The following is a 25,902-nucleotide window of genomic DNA, read 5'->3' on the forward strand; positions in this document are numbered from 1 at the left end:
GCCTGCGCTCTTCACACGCCTCCTGCAGGGCACATTTGGTAAAGTTCGTGCATTCAGGCTGCCGCCAAGCACAGGGAGTAGCACAGCTAAGGAAAAGGGCAAAAAAAAAATGGCGGACGGAGTGGTTTGGCGACCCCCGTGAAATGGTCGTGCGACCCCAAATGGGGTCGCGACCCACAGGTTGAGAACCGCTGCCCTATACCATTTTGGACAAATGGCTGTCCAGTCTCTTCTTAAAAACTTCCAGTGTTGGAGCATTCAGTTCTTAATGAAAGAGCTAAACTAAGTGTATCCATCCATCCATGTATCCATTTAATATGATGAGAAAAACAGAAAAGGGTCCTACATTGGATTGGTCATTGAACTCCCTAACATATTCTCAGATTGGTTTTAACTTATGTAATCAAATCATAAATTTAATTTTTCCTAGTATGAGACAAGATTTATTCTGTAAACATGTCTTTAAAAATTCCATTACTAATCTCTTTTGTATGTTAATTGTAGCCTGTACAAACTCATAGGCAAAACACAGTCTAGAAAAAAAATATATAAAGGATATTTAAAACCAGTGCAAAAATCGGCAGATTTAGTTACTGATTCAAAAATTCTAGACAAAAAGTTATCACACTTTTGGCTTAAAAATTGAGAAAAAAAATTAAAGACTCACCTCCATTTTTCCCCACTGTCCTAAAGCATCGCCAAAAAGTCTTTAGAAAGGATGTTCTATTATGGGGTGTAGCTTGGACAAAGTTGAACTCTCGGAACAAAATGTGAGTTCCTTGACGCACACTATTAAAGCTATAAAGAAAGAAAATTAAATTAGGGTCAGGTGTAGCTCTAGGAAAGAGAGTAAGGTATCACATACTCTGGAAAACACATATAATAACTGCACATCTGTGCTTATAAAAAAATAAATAAATCTCAATACTAAATTGCTGTTAACATTCAGCTGCTTATATATCAACAAACTGGAGATCTTCCAGATTCAGATAAAGTTGTCATAAAGATTATATACAGTCAAGAAACAAAGAATTAATTAGGAAATATTATCCTTTTACAAGACAGACTGGATAAGGAACAGCCATTTCTGAAACTACTATTTCTAGTTACAGGGTGGTTAACTTACATAAAATACATGTTGTAGATTCCAAGAAATGTTAAGTATACACTTATCATTTTGTTCAACAGAAATGCTGCATGTTTGGCTTAATCTTGGTATATTTACTAATTATGATAATGAGCTGTTAATTGGAAAGTCTTTTATCACATGAGAAAGTTTCTGAGATAAGAAAAGGCAGCAAGGCACCCAGGGTTAGTTTTCAAGTGCCAAAATAAACATCAAATATATATTTCTGTACAAATATGAATATTGCCTATTCACCCATTGTATTAGAACGTATGGCAGCTCTCATTACCATTTGATCATGGTAACTTTCTGGATTGGTTCCATGGATTGAGGGTGGGCAGTACAGTATCGTGTTGGTTCGCTTCCTTTCTGCAATGTTGTTGTTGTTAGTTGCGAAGTCGTGTCCGACCCATCGCGACTCCATGGACAATGTTCCTCCAGGCCTTCCTGTCCTCTACCATCTTCTGGAGTCCATTTAAGCTCATGCCTACTGCTTCAGTGACTCCATCCAGCCATCTCATTCTCTGTCGTTCCCTTCTTCTATTGCCCTCAATCTTTCCCAGCATTAGTCAGTATTGACTAAAAGTCTTGCCTTCAATTTCTACTATGTGGGGTTCCTGCAGGGATAAATGCTCTCTCCGTTCCTATTTAACATCATGAAGCCACTGGGTGAGATCATTCATCAACATGGGGTGAACTATTGATGAAACCCAGCTATTCCTTTCTGTCCCTGGGAAACTAAGCAATACTCAAAGCTTGGGGAACAAACAGGGCGAACTAGAAGCAATAATACACAAGGGGGGGTATGACATAGTTGGTATTACAGAAACCTGGTGGGACAAAACCCATGAATGGAATGGACTGATGGATGGATACAAATTGTTCAAAAGAAACAGGTCTACAAAAAGAGGAGGGGGAGTTGCACTATATATAAGAGAACATTACATATCTACAGAAATGCACATGATAAAATCTCTCCAGAATGCATATGGGTCAATATAAAAGAGGAAAAGAATGACATTACCATAGGTGTATATTACAGGCCAGCCAACCAATCAGAAGAAATAGATGAACTCTTTGCCAACCAGTTAACAAATGTATACCACAATAGTAATGGGAGACTTCAACTATCTAGCTATCAACTGGGAGACAAACTCTGCAGCGAGCGGAAGATCAAACAGATTCCTAACCAACTTAGCTGACAACTTTGTCATCCAAAAGGTGGAGGATGGAACTAGACGCAAAGCCATACTGGACTTAATTCTAACTAATAGAGAAGAAGTGATAGAGGGAGTTGAAGTTGCCAGAACCTTGGGCGAAAGTGACCATATCATACTGGAATTTAATATAACACAAACACTAGAAACAGAAAACAATCCAACCAGTGTCTTGAACTTCAAAAGAGCTGACTTTAACAAACTCAGAGAGAACCGAGGAAAGATCCCATGGATGAAAATCCTAAAGGGGAAAACAACCCAAGAAGCATGGAAAACTCTCAAAAATGCGATCATAAGAGCCCAGACCAGCACAATACCACTGAAGAAAAAAACAACAATAAGAAATTCAAGAAGAAACCAGCATGGCTGCACAAAGATCTCTCAGACAAACTGAAAGACAAAAAAGACAAATACAAAAAATGGAAAGAGGGGCACATAACTAAGGCCGATTATCAGCAGTCAGCCAGAACATGTAAAGATGAAGTCAGGAAAGCAAAGACTCAGAGTGAACAAAAATTTGCAACAGAAATCATGGATAATAAAAAAAAAATTCTTACAGCATATTAACAACAAGAAAAAAATCAAGGAAACTGTAGGTCCACTAAAGCAGGGCTTTTCAACCTTTTCACCCATTGTACCACTTTTAGGATATGGCAATATCTGAGTACCACCAGTCGCCTAGCAAGGTGTCAAAAACTTGACGACAAAAAAAATGGCACTGAAAAAAGTGCCCCCCCCAAGCCACAGCCGAGCAAGACACCTGCCTGCCTGCCCACCCGGCGGCGCTCTTCCTCCTGTCCGAGGTTTTCATTGTTGTGAGCATTTCTGTTGAGGATTAGCAGCGGGGATGGGGTAGGGGGTGTTTGGTTTTTATTCCCCCCGTCTGCTGTGTGGTTGCAGCAGGTTTTGGTCACTTCACATGACCCTGCGACACTGTGACCGTCATAAATATGAATCGGTAGCCAAGCATCTGAATGTAAATCACAAGACCCTGGAGATGCTGCAACATTCCAGCTGATCGGCGCTTCTTCTGCGCTCAGCAGAAGCACCAGGATCAGCGCCGAGCTCCAGCTGGAGCCTGGCACTGATCCTGGCACTTCCGCTGAGCCCTGACAGCCCCGAATAAGCGCCGATCAGCTGGAAAGCAGCACTGATCCTGGCGCTTCCGCTGAGCCCTGACAGCCCTGCAGCTCCAGCCATCTCTCACTCAGGCTTGTGCGGTGCTGCCACCGGTTCAGCTCATTCCCCTCCCCCGCTATCACTTTTCTAGGATGGTCGCGTACCACCTGCCAGGTGCCAATGTACCACAGGTGGTACCCGTACCACTGGTTGAAAAGCCCTTTACTAAAGAGAGAAGATGGCAACAAGGAGAAAACAAAAAGAAACCATAGCCCAACATACCAAAAAAACCACGGTAAAAGACAAATTAGAAACAAAAATTGAAATAAGCAAGAAAATGGTAAGAGAATACCTATCCAACCTTGACGAATATAAATCACCGGGGCCTGACAGATTACATCCCAGAGTTCTGAAAGAGCTGGCAGATGTTATCTCACAACCATTGCACTACATCTTTCAAAAATCCTGGAGCACAGGGAAAGCCTGGGGATTGGAAAAGGGGTGATGTGGTTTCCATCTTCAAGAAAGGGGAAAAAACAGACCCAGGACACTACAGACCAATCAGTTTAACATCAATACCTGGGAATATCCTAGAAAAAATAATCAAAAAACAGATCTGCAAACAACTAGAAGCAAACAAAGTTATAACTAGTAGCCAGCATGGGCGCTCCATCACTGGAGATTTTTAAAAAGAGGCTAGACAGTTACTTGTCTGAGAGGGTATAGATTCTCCTGCTTGAGCAGGGCTGGACTAGAAAACCTCCAAGGTCCCTTCCAGCTCTATTCTATTCTACTATTGATGTCCTGTCCCAGTTTTTGGAAGCTGTGCAGGTCTGGATGAAGAATAACAGCCTTTAGCTGAAATCTGGCAAGACCAAGTGGCTGTGGATATTTGAGCCTTCTGGATCTACAGTGAATATAAAATGTCTACATGCCCTTGATAAAATGCCAAGTTTTTGAGATGTAAAAAAAATCAGACCAAGTTAAATCACTTCAGAATTTTTTCCACTATTTATATAACATATAAGCCATACAATTCAGTTGAAAAAGAAATTGAAATCTTTTAGGAGTGAAAAATAACAATGTTGCCCAAGCCTGACATTGTGGGCTGAGAGAGAAAGTGACTGTTCCAATGTTGCCCAGCTGGCTTTCGTGCCGAAGACAGGACTAGAACTCACAGTCTCCTGGTTTTTACCTCGGTACTTAATCACTAGACCAAACTGGACTTTAGAGCATAGAATGTTTTAAAATTAATTGCTTAACTACAAGTTAATTTCTCTCAGCAGTTTTCAAAACATTTTCTTGATTTGAATTCATATTAAACAAATAATAACAAAGAAAGTATCACTTTTGGACTTGAATAACCAAGTTCAAGATGTGCAAATTTGCTAAGACATGTTGTAAATAAAACAATAATATCCACTCTGATTTGGAAGTTGGATGGGTGACATCCAAAGAAGTGATACAAATAACATCTACTTGGAATGCTACTTGGAAGGTGCTTGTGGCTATGGATTGTGAAGAAGTGGACTGAGTCTTCTAGGGCAGGGGTCCCCAACCCCCGGGCTGTGGACCAACACCCGGGGCGTGGACCAATACCGTGGACCAATTGCGGGCATGCCAGCAACCGGTCCGCACAAACAAGGAAAACCCCATCCACAGGATGCAAGCAGCACACAAAGCCACGTCCCCTCCAGTCCACAGAAAAACCTCTCTCCACGTAACCAGTCCCTGGTGCCCAAAAGGTTGGAGACCTCTGTTCTAGTGAATAAGCATGACAATTTGTGAACATGACCCACCCATTTATCTAGTTAAAGTGGCATGGGATGGAACTAAGGGTTCTTTATTGGGCTGCAGTGAATACCTCATTGCGAAAGGGAAATGTTCTAGTTTCCTTGAGAGAGGTACTAGTCTGCTCCTGTTGGTTGATCCTCAAGGGGCCTGCCTTAGAGGACTCCTTTGATTCCACAGATTTGGAGACAGAAGAGAACCCCACTGACTCCCAGCCTACAGTTCAAGAGGCTGTCAGACACTGGTGAATAACTCAACCCAGATGACCACTGATTCCAACAGCAAGGAGTCAGAGCCTGACCTCAGGAGAGGGTTAAGTGTTAAATTCATGCCGCTGGCTAAAGAGAGCAAAGCAGTAAAGGTCAACACAGTTCAAAAGGAAAGGGCATTAACTTCTCTAATTAAGCATAGCCAGGAACTCTGGCTATAAAGAATGTGTTCCAGATACTTCCTGCCCATTGCCTGTGATCAGACCCTCAACTAGACTGGCTTCTGTGGAAGTCTCTGGTGTTTAACTGTCTTAAACTATTTTTGGTATTCCTGTCTCTGAACTTTATTGGCTAGCAGCTTGCAGCATTAGGCATAATTACAAGGCAATTCTTTGCTCTCTGACTAAATACCCATCCTCCGTCTCTGCTTCAAGTTTTACAACACATCAGTAAAAGCTATTAGAGTTGTAATTGCCATGCTTGCTGTCTATATCAGTCTAAGAAGAAGATTGTAGAGAAAATAATGCAGCAAGTGTCAGCTCTGGAACAAAGAAATTATGTGGGACCTTGATACTGGTAGCTGGAATTCAAGCTGAATTATAGACCAGAAACTAAATTTTGTTTTGTTTTTTGTTTATATACTGCCTTTATTATTTTTACAAATAACTCAAGGCAGCAAGCACATCCAATACACCTTCCTCCTACTATTTCCCCCACAACAATAACCTGTGACTTGGGTTGAGAGAGAATGACTGACTCAAAGTCATCCAGACAGCTTTCATGCCTAAGGTGGGACTTGAACTCACTGTCTCTTGGTTCTTGGTCAGCACCGTAACCACTGGACCAAAATGGCTCTCTAAATCCAAATGTTTTTAATACATTAAAATATTGCTTACTAATGTAGTTATACACCAAAGAAATAGCAAATATTATTCAGTGCATTGGGAACTGCCTTATTAAATATGACTTTAGCGTACGGGTGTAGGTCAGAAAGCAGACTCTTGGTAGAGTCCCCCGCATTACAAAATATACTGTCCAGAGATAAGTGTGGCTCCTTTTTTTCCTGACATTTCCAAGGCAATGAAAGCTGTTTACCCTTTGCGAAAAATTATGGACAACCCTCTCGTTTTTTGTTTTCATAATATTTTAATATTATATTATGATTTTGTATACCATCTAATGTATTTTAGATTGGAGTCGTATATACAAGAAATGTTTTTAAATAAACATACAACTGGATTCTGATTTTTTTCCTCTGCAGCTATTTGCTATTTTTAGGCAAGTGCTGCTGAATGGTTATGAATTGAAATACTGTGCTGTCAGTGTTGTACAAATCAGAGGAAGATATCTGTTGTTACATGGTGAGATATGACAAGTTAAAGAGACAACCAGAATCAAACTATAATGCCCCAAGGGCTTAATTCAAAACCCAGCAAAGTTAATTAAAAAAATCATTTTACCAAGCTTTGGAGCAGTTGCTAAAAGTATAAAAATAATTTAAGCCCCAAGTGTTATATGGTTCATTTAAAAAGAGCGAAAGAGAAAGATGTTAATTTCATATCTGATGATTGCAAAATTATTTTTTACTATTATACTGCTTTAGTATTATTTAGACGGAATGGGACAACTCACCCCGGGCCAACTCGCTGCAGGACAACTCATTGTGGCACAATTCAGTGCCGGATAACTCAATACGAGATAACTGTACTGTTATCCACCACTGTTTCTTCAACATTACTTTAATTTTTGTCATTCGCATTTCATTTTGTACCTCCTTTAGCATCTTTTTTTTTAAATGATTCTATTCCACCATTTTTTCGATATTTCTTCTTACTGAAATATTCAAGAAATGGTGGTATAGAAAAAGGATGCTAAAGGAGGGATAAAATGAAATGAAATTGGCTTCGTCGCGTTGTCCCGCATTGAATTGGCTGGGGCAAACCAGCTGAGGCGAGTTGTCCTGGACCCTTATTTAGATTTTATACCAGGCAGAAGGCCTTCTTAACAGTCATTACAATCTATATAAATAAAAATGTAAATGTTCGTTTGTTCAAAATCTTAAATCTCCGAAAGTTCTTCACCGATTGCTTTGAAATTTTGACACAACGTTGCATTCGAATATGCGCGTGTTTTTATATACCTACTATTATATAGATGTCACACCTGTGACAGGTAAAAGCATGCTTTTTTTGAAAAACAGCGCGGCTTGCAGTAAAAAAATTAATGAGCAACGTCGTAGAAGCAACAATCTTGACAGGACCTTTCAAAGGTGAAGATGTCCTCATTCCTCGCATTCCTATGATTCCAACGGATACGCCATTTCAATTTAAGAGATTGCAATTCCCAATTCGATTGGCGTTTGCAATCACCATCAACAAAGCTCAGGGCCAATCTTTAGAATTGTGCGGTTTAGATCTAGACACGGATTGCTTCTCACATGGACAATTATATGTTGCGTGTTCTAGAGTCGGCAAACCAGACAATCTCTATATCTGCACAGATAATGGAACAATAAAAATATTGTAAACCCACAACCATTGTGAAATTAAACATATTACAAACGTGTGCTTTCTCTTTTCTTTCTTTTCCATTTAACCAGACTGAGCCACAGCAACGCGTGGCCGGGTACAGCTAGTTCTATTAATAAAATGCAAATGTCCACCAATTTGCCTGTTACTATCTGACAACATTTTAACATAATTTTTCACCGTGTATCTATAATTATAGTAAATAATCACCTGAGCTGAGCATCATAAAATACTATTCTTGAACTGTCCGACACTTAACAGGGTTGCACTCTTCTATCCTTCTTGCACATTAATCCCTGATCTTCATGTTGAGCAAATCCTGCCTAAAGTTGTATTTATACATACACTATCGCTAACCTAGTATTCAGATAGTCTAAACTTACAAATATTCATGCAGTGACCATTTGAAATTATGACAGTGCTGAAAAGACTGATTTACAACCTATGCCCAAAACTACACTGTTGCAGTGCCTCTCAATCACGCGATCAAAATTCAGGGACTTGGCAACCCACCCACACTTATGACTATGTGGTTCATCAACTCTCCCACTTCCCTATCTCCCTGTCCATCAATGCTCTTTTGGCCACCCTGCATGCTGCCTTGTGCGGTGGCAAGCAGGCCCAGAACCATGCAGCTCTGGGGCTGTTTGCCAGGCCATGGAAAGCCTCAGCCACCCCAGCCTGCTTCAGGAAGCACCAGCAAATGTTCATTTGCCTAGCTATCTTCTCTCCCCAGCACCATGTGGCTCCACAGATCACTCTAGCATGCAAGTCAGCAAGCATTTGTATGGTCCTCTGCCAGGCCCATATAGGTTAAAATAAGTGAAAGAATTCATAAAACCATTACTCTTGTTGATCACTACCAACCCTGCCAAGGAGAATCACAGGAAAAAGAGATCTTGGAAGTCTTCTAGTCTAACCCCCTGCCAATGCAGGAATGCTCATAATCATTCTGGATAAATAGCTGTCCAACCTCTTTTGAAAATCTCCTGTGGTAGAGGCTCTACCTCCCATGGTTTTAAGGAGGCAGGCCATTCCACTTTTTAATAGTTCTCACAATCAGGAAATTTCTCCTTATTTCAAGCTTGGAAATAAAGCTACTAAGCAATAGTTCTTGCTTTACTCCTGGGTGCCATTGAGAATAAATCCACACCCTCTGCTCTTTATGTATTGAAAGATGACTCTCGTGTTTCCCCTTAGCCTTCTTTTCTTAGGACAAATATACCAAGTTCCTTTAATTCCTCTCCATAGGATTTAGCCCCCAAATCCTAACCATCTTTGTTGATCTCTGTTGATGAAGATTTTTAAAAACAAACTGTAGGTACTCTGGAAAACATTGTCGTTCCAGGAAGTTGTTGACAACTTCCTCCTTTTGAGGATGGAGGATATCAATTATCTTTGAGTTCATAAAAACCATAAGAATTAGAGGAACTTTAGAGTTCATCCATCCTAACCAACAACACAGAGTTCCAGTACAGAATCTCTGACAGATGACCAATACGCCTTTGTTTGAAAATCTCTAAGGACACGACCATTGTAGTGGTTTAGATGCCATTTATGATTATGGCCTTTTGGAAAGTCCCAGCAAGGTATGGGCAGAACATCTTTAAAGTGATTCTGTTCATATCTGAGTAACAGTCATCATAAGGTGATACTTGTAATTTCTGCTCAAACACCCATGCAAGCCCCCTCCTCCACCAGCATTTCACCTCCCGATGACCCTGACCCGATGAAACCTCCCTATCACAAGACTCATCACAACACTCACTGATTACTCATAACTGACCCACCGCAAGATCCATCACAAGACTCTCACTTGACATTCTCACACCTGAAGCCTTTACAAACAGAACACTAATGCTGATATCCCCTAAATTCTGCTGAAGATGTTACTTAGCCAGGTAACGAAACATTCGGAAACTAACCCACAATTTCGGAGAACAAACCTTCACCCTCACTCTACACCCGAGCTACAGATATTTGCCACTATTGCAAACATAGTATTTACTCTGTGGTATATTAATTAAAAATTCTGTTTTATCCTCCCTATTTAACATCTACTAGAAACTGCTGAATAAGATAATCCTAAGGTTTAGACTAAAATGTGGTTGGCATGCTGATGACACTTAGCTCTATCTCTATTTTTCATCAAATTCAGGTGAGATGGTAAAACTACTGAATCAGAGCCTGGTTGCAATAATAAACTGGATGATTGCCAGCAAAATGAATTTCAATCCAAACAAGACAGACATGCACTGTTTATCTGCACCAAGGACTGAAACTGAACCTGCTCTGGATAGGAATGCAATGGATCAGATTCATGGTTCGGGTGTGATTCTGAATCTACCTTTAACAGAACAGAACAGAACAGAACAGAACAGAACAGAATAGAATAGTTGGAAGAGACCTTGGAGGTCTTCTAGTCCAATCCCCTACTCAGGCAGGAGACCCTGGCCTATACCATTTCAGACAAGTGGCTGTCCAAGCTCTTCTTAAAAACTTCTAGTGTTGGAGCATTCACAACTTCTGGAGGCAGGTTGTTCCACTGATTGTTCTGTCAGGAAATTTCTTCTTAGTTTTAGGTTGCTTCTCTCCTTGATTAGTTTCCATCCATTGCTTCTTGTCCTGTCTTCAGGTGCTTTGGAGAATAGCTCGACTCCCTCTTCTTTGTGGCAGCCCCTGAAATATTGGAACAATGCTTTCATGTCACCCCTTGTCCTTCTCCTCATTAAACTAGACATACCCAATTCCAGCAACCGTTTCTTATATGTTTTAGCCTTCAGTCCCCTGATCATCTTTGTTGCTCTTCTCTGCACTTTCTAGAGTTTCAACATATTTTTTACATCGTGGTGACCAAAACTGCATGCAGTATTCCAAGTGTGACCTTACCAAGGCATTATAAAGTGGTATTAACACTTTACATGATCTTGATTCTATCCCTCTGTTAATGCAGCCTAGCACTGTGTTGGTTTTTATGACAGCTGCAGCACACTGCTGGCTCATAGTTAAGTGATTGTCCACTAGGACTCCGATTCCTCTCACAGTTACTACTATTGAGAGAGGTAGCACCTATACTGTACCTATCCATTTGGTTTTTCTTGCCTAAATGTAGAACCCTACTTTTTTCATCATTGAATTTCATTTTGTTAGATAGCGCCCACTGATCAAATCTGTCAAGATACTTCTGTATCTTAAGCCTATCTTATGGAATGATGGCTATTCCTGCCAGCTTGGTGTCATCTGCAAATTTGATGATTTCCCCATCTAGCCCTTTATCCAAACATTGATGAAGATGTTGAAGAGTACTGGGTCTAAAACAGAGCCTTGGAGTACCCCACTGTACACTTCCCTCCATGTAGATGCAATTCCATTGAGGACCACACACTGAATACGGCCAGTCAGCCAGCTACGAATCCATCTGGTGGTGATACTGTCTAATCCACATTTTTCTATCTTATCAAGTAATAGGTTGTGGTCTACTTTATCAAATGCCTTACTGAAGTCCAAGTAAATTATATCCACAGCATTCCTCTGGTCCACTAATTTTGTCACCTTGTCAAAGAATGCAATAAGATTTGTCTGGCATGATCTGTTTTTGACAAACCCATGTTGGCTTTTGGTTATGAATTTGTTTGCCTCTAGGTGTTCACTGATTTGTTGCTTGATTATATTTTCCAGAATCTTCCAAGGTATTGAGGTCAGCCTGATAGGTCTGTATTTCTTTTTCTTTTTTGAAGACGGGAACTACATCAGTTCTTTCCAAGTCCTCTGTTAGTTCCCCGGTGCTCCAGGATCTTTGAAAGATATAGTTCAGTAGTTCTGAGATCATATCTGCCAGTTCCTTCAGAATCTCGGGGTGTAATCCATCTATTCCTGGTGATTTGAACTCATCTAGGGTGCACAGTACTCACTTACCATTTTCTGGCCTATTTTAATTTGTATTTCTAATCTGTTTTTTACGGTACTGTTTTTGATAGGTTGGACTGTTTTTCCATTTGTGTAAAGGCAGATGAAAAAAAAATAGGCATAAGTGGCCTCTTTGATACGAAGCACCTATACCAGTTTTTACTGGTGCTCCAGTTTAGATACAGATAGCCCTGCAAAGGTAATAGATGTCCCGGAAACTACTCATTTAGAGTACCATAATGTGTTAAACAGGGAACTACCTTGTAGATGTTCCACAAACATCACTTAGCACAAAATGCAATGGTAAGAGTACTAACTGGAAATGGGTGATGTGTATGAATCCATTATACCAGTTCTTTATGAATCCATTATACCAGTTCTTTTCATCCATTGTATGAATCCATTATACCAGTTCTTTTCACTACATTGCTGTTTTCTGGTCCCAAATCAAAGTGTTGGTCTTAACTGATAAAAACCTTCATGGTCTGAGACCACAGAATCATAAGGAATGTACTGTCACATGTTTGTTTTTATAATCTAAAATATATAAAAAGGCTACTTCAGGTGTCCTTCCAAGCTGAGTTGCAGTGGGTGGCTAGTCCAGGAATAGACCCTTTTCAGTGGCTGCTCCCCACTTCAATTAAATCTAGGGAAATTCTTCTCTCCAGTAAAGTACATGTAGTGCTATCTTTATTATTTTTCAGCATCAGCAAAGGAACAAATTCTGCAACCTGCATGCTGGACTTGTAGTCAAATTTTTTACATCTATTTAACAAAGTTATCAAAAAATTTGACCAATTTTAGGGCTTAGTTTCAATGTGGCTATTACATCAGTCCCATAACAATAATAATTGAAGGAATAATTTTATAAAAGACTCATTACATTCTTCTAACAATATATGTATCCAGTGTTTTCTACATTTTTTTGATACCATTCTATTGGAAACTCATCCAAACCAGGGGCCTTCCTGGTTTGCACATTATGAATAGAATATAATGTAAGCTTGAGCAATGTTTTGAAAATGTATTGCCATGTAACATATATAGGTCTGCCCTATATAAAGCTTTAAAGTGTCCCAATCAGTTCTCAAACTTTTTTAAATATTTGAGAAAAAAAATGTTTTTGGTTTTTTTTGTTACCCAACTGTGAATCTCTTACTAGTGACATATTAGAGTATTGTCATATAATTTACCATTGATTTAAATGTGATTGGTTAATTCTGAACACAGTCACATCCGCATTTATAAGAGGGTGTGAACACTTATACAATCAGGTTATTGTATGTTTTTTTATTATTTTCCCCCCTAAAACATTTCAGTTGGTGTTTTTTTTCAATTGAATTGTACAGCTTATATGTTATATTTAAGGTGGAAAAAAATCTGAAGTGATTTATCTTGGTCTGCTTTATTTACATATTAAAAACCTGGCATGTTAATGTGTAAACTTTTAATATCTAGTGTATTTTATACAACATATTACATTAGCATGAAAGTAACACTAAATTATGATTCATGCTGCTACGAATGAGTTTTGGGTGTGAGTCTTTTCCACTCCCTACTGCTTTGGTGTGGTTGCAAGAAGAGATCAGAAGTTTTCATTTTCATTTTCAATTAACCAGGACAGGCTTGTTTAGATAAACTTCTCCCTACTTGGTTCCAATCATGTATAAAGCTGGGAGGATTATTTTAAAGACAAAGTTGTGGGAAATTGAGCCCACTGTTTGCTGTTTACCTCTATGTCAACACTTCTTCCCACAAAACAGTACTTTTAATCTTGGTAGATGAAATGGTGAAGAGTTTTCTTGGTTTGTACAAATTCAGACATAACTACAGGCTCTCTTGACAGAATGCCGGCTATATGTAAATTCTCTTTGTATATTTTTAAAAAAAATCAAATTAGATGTCAGAATAGAGTTCTAATTTAAACTCTTTCCTGAAAATGGTTGCATCCTGTTTATATTTATGCTTTTCCCCCAAATATCTATGATACATGATTTATGTTCTTTAAGCACAGTGATGGAATTGCATAAAATACTAGTGCACAGAGGTAAATAAAAACTTAGAATTTTTTTAATACACTATTTTAAATTAGTGGCTAGTACTGCACTGGTTGCCAGTGGCCTTCCGGGTGCGCTTTAAGGTGTTAGTTACCACCTTTAAAGCGCTCCATGGCACAGGACCTGGTTATCTCCGAGACCGCCTTCTGCCACAGATTCCCTCCCATAGACCGGTACGCTCCCACAGAGTGGGTCTCCTCAGGGTGCCGTCGGCCAAGCAGTGTCGGCTGGCGACCCCCAGGGNTAGGGAGGATTTTAAATCGGGTTCATTTTTTAGAAAATTTTAAACAAGCACAACTTTAAAATATTTGGTCTTAATTGGTTTTATTGGGTGGGGACTGTAAATATGTTTCTGTTTTAAATATGTTGTGAGCCGCCCTGAGTCCCTGCTGGGAGAAGGGCGGGATATAAATCAAAAATAAAGTAAAGTAAAGTAAAGTAAATGGTTTTCTGAACAAACAGTTATAGTTATAGTTTTTAAGTATAATTTTAATTGGAATACAGCTTCTAATATTTGGTTTTTAATTTGGTTTTATAGGGGTTTTTATCTTTGTATTTTACATTTGTATCTGTTTTAATATGCTGTGCACCGCCCTGAGTCCTGCGGGAGAAGGGCGGTATATAAATTAAATTATTATTATTATTATTATTATTATGTAGGTCTGTTACTAGTATACATTCTGATAAAAAGTACAGGATACCGATTTCTAAATAGCTTCAATGTATTTACACAAAAGAGATGGTGATAATAAACAGTAATATTATATAAAAATCTGGCCAACCCCACCCCAATTATTTATTATTAAAGTTCATACTTTTTATCCTATAAGAAAAATCTGCAAAAAAAATGATTTCATGGAATCATCTGTTCAGCCTTTTCTCTACCTGACTGACAAACTGGAGAACTAAAAGAACACAGTACCAGGATATGTCTGAACCTGAACATTTGGCTACTTCGTATTAGGAAGGGTCTATATGGGAAGAAATCAAGAAACAGTGTGAAGAACCTCAGTAGGAGATCTAATGAAATCTTTCTGTAGCTAGGTGTGGTAGACATCCTTACTCATAATTCCTAGAGAGCTTGAAGTTTGAAACTCTGCATATCTGAAAGACACCAATTTAGGACAATCTGAATTCATATATCCTGCACCGTAGCACAGTTTTCCTTTAAATTTAATATAATTAAATTAGTGATCACATTATCAAACTTAATATGGAGTCAATTTGGTTAAAGGCACCAGACTAGAAACTGGCAGAAAATCAGCTGGGTGACTTTGGGCCAGTCATTTCAATCTTAGGAAGGAGGCAATGGCAAACCACTTCTGAAGTTTTGGCAAGAAAACTGCAGTGACCTGTCCAAGCAGTCACTAGGAGTCAACACTGGTTCAAAGACGTCTCCCCACAAAAAGCTCTTAAAATATTTTAAAATTTTCAGGTAGAAAGCATTTTGAATTCAGAAAGCATAATAAAACTATATGTTATTTTCTACACAAATAAGTGATGTCTAACATAGTTTTTTTAACATCTAAAACACCCCTAAAGCCTATTAACTATCAAAAATGGTGAGTTCTATAGAGCCAGTTTGCTTTAGTGGTTAAGTCACCAGGTAAGAAAGTGAGTTCAAGTCATGTCTAGCCTGAAAGCCAGCTTTGGGCCTGTCAGTCTCTCAGCCCAACCCACCTCGTAGTGCTGCTGTTGTGAGGAAAATAGGAGGAGGAGGAGGAGGAAGATATGTGTTGGATATGTTCTATGCCTTGAGTTATTTGTAGAAAAAAACAAAGGCAGGACACAAAATAAAAATATTTAAATAAAAACATGAACTAAACCATGCTTTGTCCAATTAATGCAACGTTCTATCTTTATATGACATGCTGAATCACAAACTAACCACATGAAATAGATTTGCACAATACTAGGCAGAAATGAGATTGATTACTATGTGGTTCAGCGTGTCATATTCAGCTACTTTCCATTTTTCTTAATGGGTATTATGCATAATTGCTTATGGATATGTGCCCTTAAAGATAAAGAATGACAGCCATTACATCAAATATTATTAAAGACTGGGTCTCTTCAAACCACTGAGGGGGAATAGGCAAATTAACATATCAATTGGAGTTACCATGGACACAATTCCTGACTTGTCTATTTGCACTAACAAAACTAAAGTCCCCATTAGTACCCTAACATACTTCAAGCACTAGTGTTTCACTTAAAGGTTTTGTTGGGCTTATGGGTGGTCTCTTTAATAGTAATAGTCACCTTTCACATTAAAGAAGTGGGAAACTCTGTTAAGGGGGGGGGATAGGAGACCGAATCCAGGGTAACTTCAGAAATTTTAAAAGTGGTTTAGAGGACTGCGGGCATCAGCAAAAAAATGTTTGTACTTAGAAACCTTGCCTTTACATGCTCCACAGAAGCCAAACCAGACAGGAATCTTCTTAGTGTGCCAGGAATGGGAAAGACGTGCCTTGCAGCATACTCTATGTTAACAAGACAGGCATGTTCACATGAAAAAAAAAAGATTAGATGGAGCAGGATTCAGCAATTATAAAGCCCAATTTTTCCAATAGGGATGTGCTGGGACTATTAGAACTCAGGTGCTACTGCTCTGAGCACAGACTCAATTGAGCATTGTCTCCAGTATAATTATACAGTATTTAGGCAATGTGCCAAAAATATAAAAAAAATATTTTAAGTACCCCTTAGAAAATCTTTGGGCTTTTTCAAACAAAGAAAAAAAAATTATGGGATGTCGTGCTAATTTTTTAATAGAAACCAACCACACAATATTGGATCGACTATGGCTCCTGAGAAAAAAAGGTATTGAAAAAATATGTGCAAATAAAAAAAAACCTAGTTTGGGTAATGAAACATCTACAAAAAAAACAAGCAAGTTCAGAGAGCACCAAGGATCCCTAATTTCAACCCTCATTTCAACCCTGAGCTACAAATATTTTCCTTTATTGAAATAAGAGAACCTTCTGTTCCAGGAAAGGGCAGAAAGTGCTTTCAAATAGACTCATTCTGTGATTAGGTACCATGTCTGGGTCTCATTGGGAGGCATTGCAGGATATTTAATCTGATTAAAGGTGTGTGATTTGAATGGTTTTTCTTTATAAAACACGTCCCTTCCTATACTGTATTACTGTACTTATTTCCTGACATGGATAACCAGGAATACACCTCCTTTTTTACACTGCAACCATTGTAAATTCTTACCAGTTGCCAAGCGCCCAAATTTTGATCATGTAACCGTGAGGATGCTGTGATGATTGTGAGGGCAAGGACCAGTTGTAAGCCACTGTTTTCAATGTCATAACTTCAAATGGTCGCTAAATAAATAGTTCTTAAGTCAAGGACTACCTGTAGTGATCTTAATACTAATTAATATTCATTGTGTTCAAGGAAAGCATTATTTGATAGGTGTCAGCCTATCAGTTATACCAGACCATATAACAGAATTTGTATTTATTTGTTTGTTATTTTTGCAAATAACTCAAGGCAGTGACTATATCCAATATACCTTCCTCCTCTTATTTTCTCCACAATGGAATCCTGCAAGTATCATTCTACTGTACCTCTCCCCCACTTCTTTTTCTCCGGTAAATTGGGGGAAATCTACCTGAGACGGTTCTAACATTTTTTTTAAAGTTTTTTATTTATAATACAATTAAAACAAAAATGGATATACGTGGCATTCCAGAGTAAATATTCCTAAATATTGTTTCTTGTGATACAAAAACTTACGGTAATACATCATCCTTACAGTTCTAACATTTTTAATGAAAATATTGGGGGAAAAGACATACAAATACTTACTTACAAGAGAGTTTCATGCCACTCAATATCAGAGGAAGAGAAAAAAGCAAAACATAAGCAAGCATTGTTTCTAATCTAATCATCAAATTGTCCACACATATCTTGCTGACTCTAACTGAAAGGTTTGCTGTATCCTAAAAAACAACAACACCCTCATGTAAACAACAATTGCTTCTTCTATATGATCTTCTTTTTGTTCACTTATATACACAGCTTGAAGCCCCTGGGCTCACTGCCGAGTTCGTACAGTTTTATCTAGTGTTTTATCAATGTTATGCCTATACTATTTAGTATTCAACTCTGGTACACAGCCTCATATTGTCAGGATAGTATGCCCTCATATTTGGTAGCTTTAGGAACCCATTGTTGCTGCCAGGTCTGCCTGCTCACATTTTGGGAAAGAAATGGAATCTAATTTCCAGTGTCTTACTAAGCTTCCAGCAACTTCAATGGTCTCGGGAAGCTTAAGAAAAGAGCAAAAACTTATTTGCAAACACTTAAGTGCTAATGCTTCTAAAGTACAACGTAATATTGGATGCAGTCAACAGGTTAAAAGACATGCTTACCAAAGTGGACACTATTCACATTTGTGGACCTCAGTGGTAAGGATATTTGATCTCATTCCTCCTTTTAGTTGACAATACTGTGAATGGATAAGTAGCTTTGCACAATTTCTCACCTCTGGCCATGTTTCATAGGGTCACTGGGAATTATAATTCAGCAACAACTGAAGTACCACATGCTGTGTCTCACTATTCTAAGTCTAATGAGTCACGATGAAGACACAGGGTTTACCAACAGTAGTCAACATGGGTCTCACTACTAATGTTTTTCATGTCTTCTAGTTTGATAAAAAAATACTATTTTAAGTTTCAGCAGACAAATCATTTTTTCAAAATTCAAACAAAAATATTATCATATTTTCCATGTACTGTGTTAGCCGGAAATCTTGGGAGCTCTAATCTAAAATATCTGGAAAGCACTAGACAGAAGGAGACTGGTGCAGACCATTGCTCACAAATTTCTTTTAGTTTTTTTCTTACCGTCTTTCTAGTAGGTCAAAGAAACAACAGGAAACTAGGTCAGTTACTTAATACCTTGATCTTTCAAATCAAAGGTTGCACAATTTTGCTGTGTTGAATTATGGACCACTATATATGAAAACAAAAGGGAAAAGAAACAAAGGGAAAAGAAAAGTTTTAAAAAAGCAGGAATCCTTTGATCAGAACAGCATAGTACGGCCAGCTGTAACTCAAGCTGGCCATTCTTACATGGCAGGATTTAAGAACTACCCCGCCAGGCAAAGCCCTATTAAAAAACAATGGCTGTTTGAAAAGGATAAGCAAACTGATATGGATATAATAGGCCACATATAGCGCACTCTTTCTACTCTGAAATAAAGCATTTTAGAGTTATGAGTTGGGAAATTCAGTATGCTGGAAGGCTGCAGTCCTATCGCATAAAGGGCTAAGTAGCCATGGAGAAATGCTTGGAGATAGCTCAAGGAAAGGAAAAAGTAGTTCACAGCAAAGTTAAGAATTAGTGTTTGAGTGTTGCATGGTGTCCCATAAATATATTATCACTGCAGTGCTGTATAACTAACATAGACATTCAGCCTCCACATTACTCTCACAACTGAAACTCCACTTTAAGAAAACTGTGGAAGATAATCTTAGGAACACAGCCCAAATTAAATTACATTACATTCCCAAGAGTATCAACTTGCTTTTTAATGTCACTGTGGCCAACTAACAACTGAGAACAAAGCCCCCCCCCCCACTATTATTCACTCCAAAGGTAAACTGAGCCTCTGCAGCTTCATGCCTCAATTTCCTCTCTTCCTCTACCCCTACCCACACCCTAGTAGAGAATGAAGATAGCATTAACTCACAGACTTGGCTTGTGAGAGCAATTCCTTGTCTGAATTTCTCTCAAAGGTTAGGGGGGAAAAACTATTAACAAGGACATAGTAAAATGTCTTGATTTTCTTTCCAATAAGTGACCCAAAGAAAAATGTAGGATTGTATCATTTTATATGATCAGCTGCAATCTGTTATGATCCACGATCACTGTGTTGTAATGCAATACAGATGTATAGATCTCCCCAAGGGTAGATTCTGCTACAACATTTTTCTTCTACAGAGAAAGGCACAATAACTATGTTACAGTGCAATGCAAAATCCTTGTGGGAAAAATAGGTATATGGAAGAGTAAATAGGAATACCAGTAATTATGAATTCTTTAGGCAAAACCCATGTGCGTTCTGCATTCCACGGTGATGGTTATCACATTTATTTATTTCTCCCTAAGGAAAAGTATACGGTTGGAATGAGTTTTCAGTAAGCTACTACCACTTACTACTTCTGCACAGAAAATTGACCGGTATTAGAAAACAGCAATTGTTTTTAAAACAAAATTTATAAATTTTCACTCAGTGTTGCACTGTGACCCCATGTTCTTCTTCATTTATCATGGCATACATTTGCTACTCTTCGGAAAATGTTTGGAACTTAAAGAGAATTTTTTTAAAAATCACTATAATTTGATGAATTCTGTGATAATATTAGAGAATAGAGCAGTGATGGTGAACCTTTTAGAGACCAAGTGCCCAAACTGCAACCCAAAACCCACTTAACCATCGTCGAGTGCTGGGTGGGTGTGGCCCATTGGGTGGGTGTGGCCCATTGGGTGGGCATGGCTGCAGTGGTAACGGCAGACTGGGTGGGACTAAAAAGTTCAATCAATCAATTCCAACTTTGCAAGATCTTTTTTTTCCCCGCGAGAAGTTGAAATTGATTGAACCTTTTTTTTTTTTGCACACGGCGGCGGAGGCCTAAAGCGAAAAGGATTTATAAAACCCAGCTGAAGGCCTAGGACTGGGGTGACGGTGCGCGTGCCCACAGAGAGGGCTCTGAGTGCCGCCGCTGGCACCCGTGCCATAGGTTCGCCACCACTGGAATAGAGCCTTCCAGAAACAACTGAAAAGTAACATGACCCTGAAGATGTCTTAAAATTTTATCCAGTATATATGCAAACTGACCAAAACTTCAAATAATCACTAAACGGTCAGTCGTAAATCAAGGACTACCGGTACTGCAACAGAAAAGCCTTTGTACACAATAACTCTTGACAACCATAGGGGAAAGCTTATAAGTTTTTTGCACATCTTAACAAGTTTATGTGTATTCTTCAAAAATCTTAGGAACGTAAAGCTTAAACCTACATTATATGTATACATTATATATGCACTTTTAAAATATTCTAATGATTTGGGAGGCATAAACAGATCTATAGGACAATGGTATCAAACTGAAATAGAATCGGGGAGCCACTAAACCATAACTAACAGTCCCTATGGACCGCATATTGACTTAGAATACAATATATTATGAAGTGCAATATCATATGATCACATGAGCAATGGCAATACCTGTGAAGTGAACACGTTCTTGAACTTCCTGCCAGGGAGTTGCAAGTCACAAGTGGCTTTCAAGCAGGCTGGCTGGATGGCAGGCAGGCAGGCAGGCAAAATAGCTGCTGCCAGGTATGCAAGTGGTGGGGAAGATACGGCACAAGCCTGATGTAGAACTGGGGGGGGGCCTTCTGTCAGATGGGGGAGAGTGAGCAAGTGGCAGGGAGGCGCACTACAAGCATGACAGTGCTTGGGTTGGCTACTGCCAAGTGTGAGAAGGAGCATGAGAGGTATAGGTGTGTGCAAGGTAATCATCACTTGTTCAGCAACATCAAATTATTTAATTTTAAATGTAGCAAGATCTGTGTTTTGTTGCACCTGTATTTTATTTTCTTAAATATTACCCAATTGCATTTTAATCTGGTTAGAGTTACACTCAGGAGTATTGTGGAAGGCATGCAATCCGCAGACCACATGTTTGATACTTGTACTCTAGGGCAGCAGTGGCGAACCTATGGCATGTGTGCCAGAAGGAACACTCAAGAGCCCTCTCTGTAGGTACGCGTGTCATCACCCCAGCCCTGCCTCCCCCCCTTCTCACCAGCAGCTCCCCCGGAAGATGACTCGCCCCCAGGTGCGGTCCGCATGGAGCAGAGCAGCCAAGGACAAGGCAGCTGGGCAGCAGGGACAAAACTCCGCCCTCATGTCCCATTGTGTGCAGACGATGCTGCGGGGCGTGGGCGGAGGGCGTGGCTGCCATGGCACTGCTGGGCACCTGGGCAATCTGCTGTGGCGGGCCGTGGAGGCGGTGGGTGGGCCTAAGAGCAGGTAGGACGGGGAGCAACGGGGGCGGTTTTGGGGCACTTGGTCTCTAAAAGGTTCACCATCACTGCTCTAGGGTCTAGGCCAGTGGTGGCGAACCAATGGCACGGGTGCCAGAGGCGGCACTCAGAGCCCTCTCTGTGGGCACGCGTGCTGTCGCCCCAGTCCTAGGCCATCAGCTGGGTTTTATAAAACCTTTTCACTTTAGGCCTCCACCACCATGTATAAAAAAAAAAGGTTCAATCAATCAGTCAATTTCAACTTCTCGCAGGAAAAAAAAAGATCTTGCAAAGTTGGAATTGATTGATTGAACTTTTTAGTCCCACCTAGTCTGCTGTTACCACTGCAGCCACGCCCAATGGGCCACGCCCACCCAATGGGCCACACCCACCCGGCACCCGACGATGCATAAGTGGGTTTTGGGTTGCAGTTTGGGCACTCGGTCTCTAAAAGGTTCGCCATCACTGGTCTAGGCTGCAGAGCACTGTTCCAATGGAAGATAGGTCTATAACCCTTGAAGATGTCAATTTTTGTTCTGCACGGACTTGGGTCTGACAAGTGTTTGAAATTACTGTACCCAGTCTCTTTCATCTTGGAACTATTTTTATCTGCCCTTGTTTCAATTCTGACTTATCATAGCCAGGTGAGCAGAAACCTTCCAATTCTTTAGCAGGGGGTTGGACTAGATGACCTCCAAGGTTCCTTCCAACTTTATTATTATTATTATTATTATTATTATTATTATTATTATTATTATTATTATTATTATTATTATTATTATTATTAAGAACATTTATAGATTTGTTTTATGTATTATTCTTGTCCTGAAATAAACTGTGAAATAATCCTTTCACAGATTTTTTTAAATAATGTTTATTATTTTAATTTATATTGAAATATAAATATCATATTTAAATTTAATTTACATAGCCTTCCATCTCAAATTCAAGACTCTTAGGTGCTAACCATAGTTAATTATATCATGAAATAGAAAAAAAATACATAGGAGCCAAGATTAAAAAAAACACAATGAATCAGTATAACTATAATCAATGTGTGGCAAGACATCCAAATGTCAAAGCTCAGTGACACAACTACTATATGTCTTTAAGGCTTTATGAAAAATAGCAGAATTGGGGCCAATCTAATCTCCAGAGGGATTATATTATGCTGTAATGTATTGCCATAATGTTAATGGCTGAAAACAATAAACTAGGAAGTCCCCATTTCAAATCTTAGCAAACTTCGAAAAGCTTGTGGGTAACCACAATTTTCAATGTCCTCATACCCTTCTGGAAGTGGGAATAAAATTGATCATGTTTATGATGCTGTTGTTCTGAAATTAGATATCGAATGCTTTGAACATTGAATCACATTTTTATAAATGTTATTTTATTCTAAAAAAGAGAAACAAAGAGAAGCAAAAAATTAAAACCACTTTAGAACCTACAGTGTTTTTCACAGAAGAGTTGTTCTTTCTAACACTTTCTGTTTCCAGGCACAATTATTTTCATGAATTATGTAAAAATCCTAGTAAAGTGCATACGTAATTTTCAGAAGACCTATTTTGCAACATTGTTTATGCATGAGAGTTCCTTGCTAGAGAAGATACCAGAAGACTTTTGGAGATCTGCCTTCCAAAAAAATTAATCCAATGTTTCTGGTGAGAACAATAAATTCACTAGTGACAATTATATGTTATGACAATCAACAATTAGAATTCAGCAAATATACACAAAATAAATACAAAATACAAACGATAGTATAAACAGGTACAATTAGACCATGAATGCCATAAAATCATAGAAAGTTCTAAAAATAATACAGTACTGATTTAAATTTTGCCAGCTTCAGAAAAATAGAATCATAGTTAGGGAGAGGGGGAAATATATTGCAAGAACCAAAAAACATTCATTTATTTGTGTTAAATACAACACAGCCTACATAGCTAAAAGTGTTCCATACCATATGCAACTAGAGTAATTTCTGGATAGAGAAATACCAAGATGAAATGTTAAATTCTTTCCATAGGTATCTATCTTACTTATTTTTAAAAGAAGTGTTCAGGGTTAATATATTAAAAAAAAACCTCTATCAAAACTAACAAAATTTTAAATTCTCTAAAAGCTGCTAAAACTCCAAGCAGATTCCCCACAAATCTAGAGTCTGAGCAGATCAAATGATACTGTAAATATCATGTCTGTCTTATTGTTATTATATCCATAATTGTTTTTCATTCATCAATGATTATCATCTAGCTCTTTTGGGAAAGAGTTTTACAACATTTCTTCCACTCAAGAAATGTTGTAATGCTAACAATAAAAGTCATGCAAAATTGCCTAAAACTTATTTCCTGTTTCATATTTTTTCTAACAAAAAGCGCTGATCTGAATTTATCTTCATAAAGTTCTTATCAGAAACTCTTATTTAAAGCACTTAGCCCTACTCTTCAGCTGAAAAGTCTCCAAGAACTGATTACATAATTCAATAGTTAAAATTCTAACACAATTTCCGCTCATAGCCATACGATGTAAAAGAACTCAAAAGAAACTGAATTGGACAAGGATGAAAAAAGCAAACTGAGAAACTAATTTGTAGTTGGAAAGAATAAATAGCTAAAATGAAAACAGTTCAAGGTGAGTTAACAGCTGAATCTGCCGTTTTTCAGTCCTTTGCTGCAGCCTGATGGAATCTTCCGTAGAAAAATCTGGGGAAGCAGCAAGTTAATTCCTCATAAGAAAATTAAAGTTTCATGTCAATAAATGTCATTTACTTTGTAAGTTGTAAGGAAACTTACATGCATTGAGTAAGGAAAGTTATAAACAAACTACATATTCAAGTAATACATCTTGCCTGAATATTTAATTATTCTTCCTTATATGGTTTTTTTTCCCTATTCATTCTCAAGGCATAGAAAACCAGCTTTGGCTCACTGAGCAAAAATAAGTGGCTCCCGAGAGCATGCTGTTGAGAAAATGTCAACATGCAGACCTTTATTCTATGCTGAAGTGGAATCTTTGTCACACTTCATCAGCAGAAAGGAAAGCCCAAGTACTGAAAGGAATAGAATATAATTACAGTTCACTGTTACTGGCTACCAATTACTAAGAAAGCAGCTAAACATTCAGTAGATATTTTTTACCATTGACTTGCAAGCATTGACTTGCAGATGCTGAAGACATTGATATTCTATCAGAATAACATATTTAAACTGCAAAATCAGTGGCCGTAAATCTCACTTGATGTAATATCCAAGCTAATTCCAATATATTTCTAAAGCTGGATTTCAAATTGCTCAGCAAAACAACAAAAAGCAAATCCTTCAAAAAACGAAACAAAACAAAACACTAACCAGTTGGCAGATCAAGCAAGTCTGTCTCTGTCTTCACTAATTCAATCCCCAAAGTGTGCAGGTTTTGAATACACTGAAAGACCTTCTACATTCTGTACTGTAGATCAATGCAATAACAATCTCTTGAGTATAAATCTCAGAATGTTATTTCATTCTCTAGATTACAGGGATAAAACAACATGCCAGGGTCTCCTCCTTTTCAGTATTTCTAACAGCAGGGAATTTTAGCAATGTGGAAGACTTGTCAGTAATCAGCCACAAAGAATCCCAGGAGAAGACGCCAGTTGAAAGTATATCAGCTCACAGCCAGGTTGAGGATTGCAACATCCATGCGTTTATCTCTACGTTTGTTGTAGTCAGCTAGTGTTGCAGATAATGCTGTCATCTTTAATTTCAGTAAAGGCAATGTTGAAATCATTTTAGTAGTTCTATTAAGGGCAGTCACTCAGAATGTGGTCCTTAATGGAACTACCTCTATGTGAAGGGAAGTAAGCAGTGGAGCTCCTCAAGGTTCTGTCTTGACCAAATGCTCTTCAACTTC

General features: G+C 38.6%; 1 protein-coding gene across 1 annotated transcript in view; it reads right to left on the minus strand.

Moving 5' to 3' along the window:
- LOC107294628 (UPF0705 protein C11orf49 homolog) overlaps window positions 1-25,902 on the minus strand; it is a gene marked incomplete in the record, with an annotated part of 143,728 nt that overhangs the window by 83,411 nt on the left and 34,415 nt on the right. The window contains 1 exon segment of the mRNA XM_015823877.1: window positions 668-798. Coding sequence (XP_015679363.1) covers window positions 668-798 — 131 coding nt within the window.

The sequence above is a fragment of the Protobothrops mucrosquamatus genome, unplaced genomic scaffold, assembly GCF_001527695.2.
Source record: "Protobothrops mucrosquamatus isolate PMUCROS unplaced genomic scaffold, P.Mucros_1.0 scaffold2025, whole genome shotgun sequence".
Classification (NCBI taxonomy): domain Eukaryota; kingdom Metazoa; phylum Chordata; class Lepidosauria; order Squamata; family Viperidae; genus Protobothrops; species Protobothrops mucrosquamatus.